The following is a 12,500-nucleotide window of genomic DNA, read 5'->3' as shown; positions in this document are numbered from 1 at the left end:
CACACACAGACACACACACACACACACACACACACACACACACACACACACACACACACACAGACACACACACGCACAGACACGCACACACACACACACAGACACACACACACAGATACACACACAGACACACACACACAGACACACACACACACAGAGACACACACACACACACAGACACACACACACAGACACAGACACACACACAGACACACACACACACACACACAGACACACACACACACAGACACACACACACACACACACACACACGCACAGACACGCAGACACGCACAGACACGCACACGCACAGACACGCACAGACACGCACACACACACACACAGACACACACACAGACACAGACACACACACACACACAGACACGCACAGACACACACACACACACACAGACACACACACAGACACACAGACACACACACACACACACACACACACAGACACAGACACACACACACACACACACACAGACACAGACAAGGAAGGAAGAGTTCGATCCTGGTTAAAGTTGTAGTCACATAAAAGTACTTTTCTTTTTTCAGTACAAACATCAAAACATTCCTCAATCAAGACACATTTACTAATAATGTCTTGTTTTTTAAACAACTTTATCTGAAATGAGTTGATGCTTAAAATCCTCTCCAGGTCTCCAGTTTATATTACGTACTCACTTAATTTTGATCATTTTTATCAAAAAGCACTTCATATCTTAAGCTTCTCCAGTGAACGCATCTTGATGAGAATGTTGAGGTATTTGTAACTGACACCCAAAAACAAAGTGTAAAATAAGAAAATGATTTTTAGCACGTCATAAACATGAGGTCAAGCAGTGCTTGACTGACCGCATGGAAGAGCGCCACTGAATAAAACACAAAAAAAGCTAATTGTGACTTTTTTAATGCAATTTCAAGTTTGCAATATTGACTTCTATTGCAAGTTTATATGTCTTTTGTAAGAATTGCGGGACGTAAAATATCAGTTGTGAGGAAGAAAAGTCATAATTGCGAGATACGAAGACAATAATCCTTTTATTTTTTATTGAGTGGTGGTAATAGGCTTAACAGAGTCTTAACGCCTGGGTTTTGACTCATACAGTGTATTGTTGTCTATACACCCGAGCCGCTGGAGGCTGCAGGAACACACTTGTGTCTCTGATGCACGGGATCTGCACTGTCTCTGACGGGTCTGATGGGTTATGGGTATGTGCGCGAGCAGAGACGCTCACCTTCGGGTTGAAGGCGAGTGTTTTGGGGTCATTGGGGTCGACCACAGACGGGTACGGTTCAAAGATGATGCTCTTCCGGGGCGACTCGAGAGCGGCTCGACACATGGCCACCAGCAGGTCCACCACCTGAACACAACATCACACAACAACAACAAATCTCATTTCTTTTCTCAAATACAGCCGTACATATTTGGTAGGTGCTGTAATCCTCTGCACATTTAAGTTTGTTGTATTTCATCACCTTGGCTGTGCATGACTCTTTTTTTCTGATTTAATGTTATGCTTTTTACATTTCATTTGATACACTTTTATCTTATTTTATTTAAATACAAATACTCTACACTAAACCTCAGCACACAAGACGAATGAGTGGAGCTTGTGACTAATTACATTTATACTTTTTTTATTTATTTACATTTAATTTCATTTATTTTTCAAATTTAAAAAGGGGATATATATATATATATATATATATATATATATATATATATATATATATATATATATATATATATATATATATAAATTTAATCATTTACATTTTTATTTAATTTGTTATTTATTGTAATTTTATTTCTCAAATTCAAAATACATATTTATATGTTTAGTTATTCATATTTGGTAGGTGCTGTAATCCTATAATCCCATTAATGGCCATTAAAATTTAATGTATTTCATCAACTTAGGTGTTCCTTTTTTTATTTATTTTTTTATATATTTTTCAATTCAATTTAACTTGTTAATTAATGTAATTTTATTTAATTTAATATTTTTAAATTGTATTTAACTTGTTAATTAATGTAATTTTATTTTATTTTATATTTTAAAATTTTATTAACTTGTATTTTATTTTTAAAACTCAAAATACAGTTGTACATATTTGGTAGGTGCTGTAATCCTATAATCCCATTAATGGCCATTAAAGTTTGATGTATTTTTCAACTTAGGTGTGCTTTTTATTATTTAATTTAATTTAATTTAACATTTTACCATTTTATTTAACTTGTTATTTAATGTAATTTTATTTTTAAAATACAAAATACAGTTAAAATACAGGACATTTTTGGTAGTTGTCGTATTCCTCTTCAACATCCTTTTGTTGTATTTTGTCACCTCTTTTTCTTCTATTTTATTTAATCTAACAAAATGCTTTTTTCCGTTTAATTTCACTTGCAACTACGGACGAACGAAGCCGGAGACGCACCTCTGCGCCGGTGGCCACCTCCTCGGCCGCTCCGGACATCACTCCCAGCGTGTAGAAGGAAAACACGCACAGCTCTCTCGTGCAAACCGCGGGCTGGCGGGAAGAAAGTGACCAATCAGAGCACAGAACCCAGCTTTAGCGGCGAGCAGCAGCTGACGCTCACCTTCAGCATGGAGCCGTTCTGGAAGACGTGCTGCTCGTCACACACCACACAGTACTCGTTCAGAGTCGGGATACGCTGCTCCGAGTATTTCATGATCTAACGGAGGAGACCGAGAACATGAGCGCGTGGCATCCTCAAAAGAGAAGTCATGAAGCTGTTGTGCATCACGATGATGATGATGATGATGATGATGATGAGTGAAAAACACACTGGAAACTGCATTAGGATGCTGGCTTTTTTTACACAGCAGCATCGTTGAACTGTCCGGCATAGATGTGACCCTGGAGCACAAAACCAGTCGTAAGGGTCAATTCAAATCTTTCATTGATAAATAATCTTTCCATTGACGTCTGGTTTGTTAGGATCGGACAACTATTAGAAAATCTGAGGGTGCAAAAAAAATCTAAACCTTTAAAGTTGTCCAAATTAAGTTGCATATCATGGTATTAAATGCACATCACTAATCAAAAATTAAGCTTTGATCTTAATGATTTTTGGCATTAAAGACACATGTATAACTGTGACTGTCAGATATCAGAAAGAAATTTGATTAAAAAGTTCCAGTTCTAGATGCTGATTGGTCGATACAGTGTCCCAGTTAAAAACACACACAACACACACTACTGTACGTTTGGGCACGGTAAGATTTTTTAATGCTTCTGCTCACCAAGGCTGCATTTATCTGATCAAAAATACAATAAAAGTGAAACATTATGACAATGCATTTATACTAATATAGTGATTTGAATACAGATCAATGATCAGTTTAATTTAATTTTTGATCAATTTAATGCATCCGCAGGTTCTTCAAAAAAATCTTACGCAGCGATGATGTAAAACAGTTACTATGTGCATCATGTTCCACAAAATCACATCTGAATGAAGGTGAATGTGTCCTAAACGTAGCTGTGCTGCTGAGCAGTGAGGTTCGTGTTATATAATGCTATATTGTGAATATTACATCTCTGCAGCACAGCCTCTACAAAGTTTTGTTCCTGTAATAATCCTTTTGAACGTACGTCATAAGAGATGAATTAATTTTCAATCATTTAGCGGAGCGTTGTTGATTCTGTATTTTGTATTCCTGGTATTGCTAATTAAATCAAATTTCATTTCATTTCATTCTAAATCATACTAAATCTGAACACGTTTGGTAAGTGCTATAATCCTTTGTGCCATTAATTTGTCAGCTTAGGTGTGATTTAATTCTGTTTTTTTTTTTGTTGTTTTTTTATTTAATTTAATAATTTTTATAAAAAAATGTATTTCATTTTTGTAGTGCAATCAAAATAAAGCTGTCTATTTTTATAGGTGCTGTAATCCTCTGCACCATTAATGTGTATTATTAGTTGTATTATCACTTCAAGTGTGCATTATGCTAATTTAATTATTTTAATTATTTTAATTTATTTTAATTATATATATATATTATTTTTTATTTTTGCTAATTTAATTTAAATATAATGTTTAATTTAATTTCATTTAATTTGTAATTTAATGTTATTTTATTTAATTTGTTTAAATCAAAATACAGATTTTTTTATAGCATATTTTTGACTAGGCTCTGCAATCTTGTGCATCATTAATGCACATTAAAGTTTATTATTTTACAAATTTAAACGTGCATTCATTTATTTTAATTTAATTTTATTTTATTTGTAAAATTCAAAATAAATGCATTCATTTTTGGTTATCACATTAGGCGTGCATTAAATTCCGTTTTTAATTTTTTTCTTCATTAAAAATAAAGCCGTGCATCTAACAGACCGTACTGTAATCCATATTTAATGCATTAAATGCTTGCATACGTTTGTTGTTTGTTTGTTTTTTTTAAATAAAGTCACATAGCATGCGCTTTTTCACGATTACGACCTTTTGTGAGATTTACGGTTCTTATTTAGCCTCGACACGCTCGGATGCGATGTAGGGATGTGCGCTGAGCATCATGGGAAGGCTGCGGTGTGACGGTACCTGCACGAGGAAGCCGTACTCCAGCGTGGGGATGTTCTTGCAGTGTCCGCCCGCCTGGGATGAGAAAAACAACTCAATCAGCTGGCGGGTGGTAATCTGCGCAGGGGCCCTGCCCGCCGGGACAGCCACAGTCTGATGGGTTAACGGAGACAAAGCATTATGGGAAAGGTGCCAGCCAGCCGTGTTAGGCGAGGGGGTGTCGGAGGGCAAAGAGGCTGAGGGTTGGGATGAGGGACTGTGCATCCATGTTTTATCTGGAGGCCCTAGCGAGGGGTCACGGGGATGGAGAAGCGGGGGACAGAGAGTGTTTGGAAAGGAAAGCGTGCAGTCGAGGAAGACGGGATGCTGACCTGGCTGTTCGGAGGATAGCTAAACAGCTCCCCCTTGGGGTTCTTCATGGTGCAGGAGATGGAGCGGTTCATGAGCCGGGTGACTCTGAGCTCGGGCACGTTCAGTTTGCCTTTTAACACTGTGTCCTGGATCAGGGGGAAACTGGGAGACCTGGAGCCAAGATGGAGGCCACAGCCGGCGGATGAGTTCACGCTGGAAGCATTATTAACGATGCTTCCCGACTAGTAGAAAGCAGCACTTGCACCGCAAAAACCACTTCTTATTGAAGCGTTTCCATCTCGTTTTCCAGTTAACTTCAGTGGAAAAATGATTTAGGAGACTAAGTCTTGTTTTGTAAAAAAAAAAAAAAAAAAAAAAAGTTTTTTGCTCCAAAAAAAAAATAAAAATAGTTGTTGATGAAATTTGTTTTGAGAAAAATGTATCAAAATTAAATGAGTTATTGCTTAAAACAAATAAAACTAATAAAATTCTGCCAATGGGGTTTTAGAAAGTAAACTTTAATTTAAACCTGATTTATCTGACCCCACTGTTCTTGTTTTAAGCTTAAAATTCACTTAATTTTTTTAGTATTTTTTTAACAAAACAAGACATCAGATCTTTTGTTGACTTGTTTACTTGATCTGAAAAATGCATGAAAAATTTTGCTTAAAAAAAACTGCCAATCCCTTAATGTTATTTTTTTCAAGACCATAGCGGACACTCACTTATACAATATATAATAAATATAATAAAATACAATATAATGTAACATAAAATATAATTTTTTTTTCTATAAAGCTCAACAGTTGGGCTCAGGAAGCAAAATTGTCATTCAAAATGCCCTTAAAATAAATCTTAATGAACTAAACTAAACCTTTCATTGCAGACCTAGCAGTAAACGACAATGATAGCTCAAACAGCAAGGCATTAGCAAAACCGCATTGCTTTCAAGTTATATTTAAGAACTGAATGCAAAGTAATTTCAAAACAATTCCTGTTTAATTGCAGAATTCCAGTTGAGGAACTCCACTACCCATAATCCTGAAAATATAATAGCTATGTAACTACATAAGAGTCGTGCTTTACGTGCCTTTGTTGTTTTAATTGTATTTCGATCAAGCTAAAGTTGCTTGGTTTGGTTCGTTGCAGACTTCTTTACGGAGAAAACGCTTCCAGCCGGTCACTGTTGAGCTCTATTTGAGATGCGCGTGCTTTCATATCAAACGATGAGGACGTACTTGGGAATCGGGGAGAAGATGCTCAGTCCTGCGCGGAACTTCTTGATGGTTCCTCCAGCTTTGAACCAGCTGTGTCGCTTCTCCTGCTGGGCTTTGAGGAACTCATTACTGAGGTGCTTCCACTGCTGAGACGTGAACGTACTGAGGATCCTAGAAACACCCAAAACCAGCTTCAGATTCACTTCAGACACGCTTTCTGTTCAATCAACCAACTGTTCCATGCTGATCGGCCAATAAAGAGTTCCAGTCGGTAAGATTTGTTAATCCTTCTGCTCAGCAAGGCTGTGTTTGTCTGATAAAAAATACTGCAAAAATGTCAAATAATATTATAATTTACAATAGACGTTTTCTACGTGAATACGTTGCAAAATGTAATTTATTTCTGTGATCGAAGCAGAATTTTCAGCATCATTACTTCACTACTTCAGGAATTATCAAAGAAATTGTGCCGCGCCATATTTAGGTGGAAACATGATGCATTGAATTTTTTTTAGGCTTTACGGACGAATAGAAAGTTATAACACTGCAAAAAATAGCTAAAAAGTTTAAATTAAGATAATTGATCTTGTTTCCAGGCCAAAAATATTATGTAGTGCATTTTATTTAATACAAGAGAAATTATCAGCCGGTTGGGTGAAAAGAAAAATAAATAAATAATATATATATATATATATATATATATATATATATATATATATATATATATATATATATATTATATTTTCTTATTTTTTTTTTTCTTATATATATATATATATATATATATATATATATATATATATATATATATATATATATATATATTTTTTTTTTTTTTTTTTTTTTTTTTTCTAATCAACCAAAGGGAGATAAGTTTCAGTGCACTTAATTTATTTATTTTTTTGGCCAAATTATCTCATTTATGTAATTTTGCTTATCTAGTAAATGCATGTTAATTTAAGAATGTTTAAATATTAAGATACGTCCCTTTTTGAACTAAAAAAAGAACTAAATGACTATTTGACTTCACTGTCACTTTGGATCAACTGAATGCGGCCCTGCTGAACGAATCAGAATGGCTCCGGAAGGAACGATAAAAATAAGCAAATCTTTCTTTTAATTGCATTTGATTGCCAGTATGTTGACTTACTTCTTCAGCTGAAGGCCCAAACTGAAGCCTTCTTTGTTGGACGGCTGAAACACCTCCACAGACGGCTCTGCAGGAATAAGTGAAAAGCACCACGGAGTAAATAAAAGGCCTGCGAACACGGGCACAGAAATGCATTCGTCTCTCACCCGGTCCATCCAGGTACTGTGAGAGAGAGAAACGCAGGCGTAAGACGATGGGCTCGGTTCGGATCACCTTCCACGCGGTCGCCACCTCCTCCTGCAAAAAACACACTTCGCTTTATTCCCATCTCAACAACCGAGTTAAACAGCTTGTGCGTGGAAGCGCGTGCGATCTCACATCCAAGAAGCTGATGTTGATCTGCAGGTCGATGTCCACGTCGTCGATGGTGCCGTACTCCCTGTGAACGAAAGTGAATCGGGTGTGAACGCACAGATCCGAATCGGAAGTGGAGCGAGGGTCGTTCTCACCTGATGGACACAGCGCTGTCCGTGTAAATGTCTTTTACGGCCTCGATGTCAGCGTCCAGCTGTGGGTGACGGTACAGGTCAGCCGCACAGCTCCCCTGCAGGAGAACGGAGGTATTACACCTTCATTTTCCATCACAGAAGCAGTCATCGAGGATGCAGCGAACGTTTGGCAACCGGAAAAGTGCAGTGTGCGTCTTTCGCGCAGCTTTAAGCGGATGAAAACATCCTGGGAAGCTTTAAATCTGACAGAGCATCGCGTAGTTATTGTCTCTCGGAAGAAAAAGTCGACTCTGAATCACTGAAACGAGTCCCGAGACGTTTCGTGCGTATTTCCCATTCGCTCGCTGATCTCTTCGCGTTGGTCTGAATGAAAACGCGAATCGATTCTTCGCCACTAGGCGTCTCTTTCGGAGCGATAAAAACAAACACCGCTTTAAACGAAATCCACCAATCCACCGAAAATGAATCTTTGAGCGAACCATTTGGGAATCGTTACGCAAATAAGGCAAGCGTGAATGCATGCATGTTTTTTGTCCTTGCATGCGTGTCAACCTGTTGTTTGGGACTCTCAAAACCAAATATAACCCTTTCATAACCCATAACAGGGCCACTTTAAAATAAAATAAGAAAATCAGCTCCATAAATACATTTATAGAGTGTTCACATTGGGATCTTTAATATTTTCCAGTGTTTTGCGAAGCTGCATTTATCTGCAGTAATAAAATACATGGTTGAATCATCTCAAAAAACATTGTTTTTCTAACGTATTAATTTTAAGTTAAAATATGCTTTGTTGTTGTTGTGGTTTTTTTAAGGTTAAATATTTTTTGCATTCTTTTGTAATTGATTTTTGGCTGTTTGTTTTATGCAACGGGGGAAAAAACAATTAGGAAAAATGGGAAATGCACGTTCGGTATTCAGTTTCCGATTGGTTTCGTGCTCGTTCGCTTCACTTTTATGGCTGAAGATGCAAATAACCAGCGGTTTGTTTCTGCACTGACATTCATTTGAGATTTAAACCCAAAAGGAATTATTTCGTATGCGAAGAGACTGTACACAAATCAAAATAAATGCATTAAAGACGCTATTCGATGAAAATATCATCACTAACATCACTTACAAAACGTCCAAAGGTAGGTAAACCTCTCATAGTTCTTTAAAAGGAAAACTAATGCACCGTAAGAAACTGGAGAAGTGTTTTACCTGGATCCCGTAGAGGAACTGCTCCGGTTCATTCTCTCCATCCGATTCTTCATCCGTCCAGCACTGGCCTTTAATATCCTGAACAAAACAGCGTTTATAGCATTTTTACATTTTAATTGTACTTTAGTTTAATTTTAGTTGACTTTTTATGTGCTTTTAGTTTTTTTTCTGCATTTATGTTTAACTTTATTCCTATTTTAACCTATCTCAGTCATTTTAGCACTTCATCCTAAACTCTTTTAATTAATGAGGACCATTTTTAATAGATTTTGTTTTAGTTGAACGTTCTGGATTTTCGGCTGATAATCACGTTCATTATTCATGGTCATTCACCAGACGGCTGATTTAACCCTGATTTGATCATTAATTGTTTTGCTATGCCAAAAAACGACAGACCAGTCTGAGACCAGAATCTCCCAAACCCTAAAACAGAATATGCATAGAAATATCGATTCCCTTTTCACAAAATGCAACCTTTCTTCATGTTTAAGTTAAACCAAATATGTCGGTTGGCGTTTCAGTGTTTAGAGTACAGTACGGTAGCATGGGTTATATTAACTTGATCATCTGTAATCACTGTCAAAATAAGGCTTTTTGTCAAATTCAGCGAATCTGAGAAGAGTTGACTCGATTCTGGCTAATAATGAATAATATTAAGAATCATAAAGTGTCTCTCTCTCTCATACACGGGCAACGATACGGTATAAAACAATATAAATAAAATAAATCAACAGAAGAAAATCAGCAAGAAATAAACAAAAGGCATTAAAATGATGTACAAATTAAACAATATGAGTTTCAAATGGTTTCATGAAGCCACAGAAGGTTGGGATTTTTTTTGTCACAATCTCACAATTAATCTACAGCTCTACATTAACACTGAATAAACTTTTTTCGATTGATGCACTTATTTTACGGCCGCTCGAATGGCAGATTGACTAATATGGGATGTTTTGAGGGAGCAACAGTAACCAAGGGGGGCGGAGCTTAGCCAAAGGCCAAATAAAGAGATGCACTTGTCACCTCACAGTTATATCAGCAGTATTATATGTTGTCTGATGGAGTGGTGTGCGTGTGATAAAGCTCGAACGCTCACCATTGGCTCCGGTGTTCACAGACGCGTTTCTGACACGATGAAGCTTTTCTGATCCATTTCAGCTCGAACCACAAAACAGCAGGCGCTCTGGGACGACTTCAGTAAGACGAGCTCTCTGCTTTCTGGGGAAAATGAACAGATTATTAGACCAATCATTTATCAAAACCGCAGAGAGCTCCACGACCAGTCACCAGAGAGAAATGACAAATCACTGCGCACCTGCTAGAGAGACAATAAAATAAATCACTGTAATACGTTTGATCGTAAAGATCATACGCAATTTGGAATAATAGGAAAAAAGCCGTTTGCAAGCATCCCTGCCACTAATAAGCTTTTTAATCTGCTGGATGATAAAACCAACGAAAAACTAGTTATTGTAAAAAAAAAAGTTATTGTAAAATTACTGTAAAAATATACTCGCGAATAAAGCGAAGATTATTGGAATATGTTTTACTAAAAAATGCTATTTTAGTCCTTGTCCTGTTTAATTAAATGGGTTATTTTTTATTTATTTTTTCATAATTCTGAAATTTCTAAGTGAAAATTTCTTCTGCACAATTTTTTTCATTATTGTGTGTGTGTGTATATATATATATATATATATATATATATATATATATATATATATATATATATATATATATATATATATATATATATATATATATATATATATATACACACATATGTATATAAACACACAGATTTAGTGTGCAATAAAAACTTAATTTGGATGTGATATACACACAATGTTGTTTTTTTGCATTGTCACATTGTTTTTCTTATTCATTATTTTTTTTTTACTATAATACATTAAAAATGCTGTAATGAGAACCTAACGCCAAGTACACTGAAAATGTAAAAAAAATAAATAACACGAGAGAAAAACATGGACGCATGGAAGACTTAAGAGAGACCATCTCAGAAACAACCCTAGCGACCGTCCAGAACACCCTAGCAACCGCACAGCAACGCAAAGCCAACCTCCCAGAACTCTTGTGCAACCAGGCAGCATCAATCTCACGCAGTGACCTTTGCACGGTCAAACACCGCTGACATTTTCTCACATGAAAGATTCCAGTGTCGTATTTGTGAGCGGCGCGGAGACGGGCGTCCGGTCGTGTTCGGACCTCCAGAAACCCCAGCGTCTTTCGCTCTCTGGCTTCAGCGCAGCCGTTTAAAATAACACTCTGTTCTTTCTCCTCCATCTCGTCACTGTGTATCCTAGCAACAACACCTTCTGTCTGTGTCACTGTTTCGTGTGTGTGTGTGTGTGTGTGTGTGTGTGTGTGTCTGTCTGTCTGTCTGTCTGTGTGTGTGTGTGTGTGTGTGTGTGTGTGTGTGTGTGTGTGTGTGTGTGTGAGTGTGAGTGTGTGTGTGTGTGTGTGTGGGCACAAATTTATAAAGCAATTTCCCAAGTAGCCCTGTACGAGTCGTATCTGATAAATACTGACAAAACACACCGCATGGACCAAACCTGCCAGGAACGTGCACAGCTTTTATTTGCCCCTATATTCAAAAGATAACAATAAAACAATATTTATTCTGCATTAAAATATTGATTTTAAGAGCACTGTGAATTTGCATTGAGAAATTACGTTTTTAATGCGTTTATGCTTTAATACTGAGAATCTAAGTATGATAAAATTATGGAAAAAACTGATTATGGTTTACAAGAAAATACTGTTTAAGTCTTTCTACTTCAAATTTTCGTTTTTTAATTTAATGTGTTCCCTGCAGTAAACAATTGTGAAATTTACAAGCGATATCTGAGTGAAAACTGTTTATACACTTATTTTTGTTTGCATTCTGGTGTTATTTTTAAAATTAATTTTTATGCATTTTACTGTATTACAAAAATTATATTCTACACTTAAAAATAAGGATTTTGTTTATTCCTCACCTTAAAAAATGACTCTTTTTTACACCTGTTGTCATTTTTGTTATTATTTTTCATTATTTTGTATAAATACACAATACTATCCAGTAAAAAATTACGAATAAAAGCAAAATCTGGATACATCGCAAAATTCAGACGAAAAATATGTTTAATTGTCATGACAAATTACCTTTTTCTTTGGCCATTAATAAAAAAAATGTATCTGAAATAAAAGCTTAATCTGAAACCAGAAATATAATTTTGCTTGGATGTGACCTATAAGATATTTCGATCAAAATCCCCAAATCAGTCAGCGTTTCTCTGTCCACCGGCGGCCGTGCATCTCTTTATGTTATTGTATAATACACGTCTTTGTGAGCATCATCGCTCTAACGCATGCATTCATGTCAAACCTCCCCGAAATCAGTCAGATGTTTGATGCAAAAACAATATCTAGAGAGAAAAACAAATAAGATGCACGCAATTACCTGGAATTTAAAATGGCATATTTATGTGGCTCTCGGCAGATTTGGGACGGAAAAAAACACTGAATGATTTACGGCCGAAAAACATCCAGCATCCGTCTGCTCGGAT

At 36.3% G+C, this 12,500-nt stretch overlaps 1 protein-coding gene across 6 annotated transcripts in view; it reads right to left on the bottom strand.

Annotated features, from left to right (window-relative positions):
- LOC122343436 (protein mono-ADP-ribosyltransferase PARP6) overlaps positions 1 to 12,500 on the bottom strand; it is a 22,804-nt gene that overhangs the window by 9,985 nt on the left and 319 nt on the right. For 3 of the 6 annotated variants that reach the window (XM_043237898.1, XM_043237901.1, XM_043237903.1), the window contains exons 2-13: positions 10,028 to 10,149; positions 8,932 to 9,009; positions 7,729 to 7,823; positions 7,598 to 7,658; positions 7,426 to 7,516; positions 7,280 to 7,346; positions 6,151 to 6,300; positions 4,933 to 5,083; positions 4,583 to 4,714; positions 2,612 to 2,707; positions 2,449 to 2,541; positions 1,245 to 1,370 (exon numbers count right to left, since the gene is read on the bottom strand). In XM_043237898.1, coding sequence (XP_043093833.1) covers positions 1,245 to 1,370; positions 2,449 to 2,541; positions 2,612 to 2,707; positions 4,583 to 4,714; positions 4,933 to 5,083; positions 6,151 to 6,300; positions 7,280 to 7,346; positions 7,426 to 7,516; positions 7,598 to 7,658; positions 7,729 to 7,823; positions 8,932 to 9,009; positions 10,028 to 10,030 — 1,143 coding nt within the window. In that variant the 5' untranslated portion in view covers positions 10,031 to 10,149. Of the gene's footprint in view, positions 1 to 1,244; positions 1,371 to 2,448; positions 2,542 to 2,611; positions 2,708 to 4,582; positions 4,715 to 4,932; positions 5,084 to 6,150; positions 6,301 to 7,279; positions 7,347 to 7,425; positions 7,517 to 7,597; positions 7,659 to 7,728; positions 7,824 to 8,931; positions 9,010 to 10,027; positions 10,150 to 11,094; positions 11,241 to 12,394 lie in introns of those variants that run through there. The other 3 variants (XM_043237900.1, XM_043237899.1, XM_043237902.1) reach the window with 3 other exon arrangements.

Source organism: Puntigrus tetrazona, chromosome 4 (assembly GCF_018831695.1).
Source record: "Puntigrus tetrazona isolate hp1 chromosome 4, ASM1883169v1, whole genome shotgun sequence".
Classification (NCBI taxonomy): domain Eukaryota; kingdom Metazoa; phylum Chordata; class Actinopteri; order Cypriniformes; family Cyprinidae; genus Puntigrus; species Puntigrus tetrazona.
Note: the sequence above shows the minus strand (reverse complement) of the source record. Positions and strands in the feature narration are given on the sequence as shown.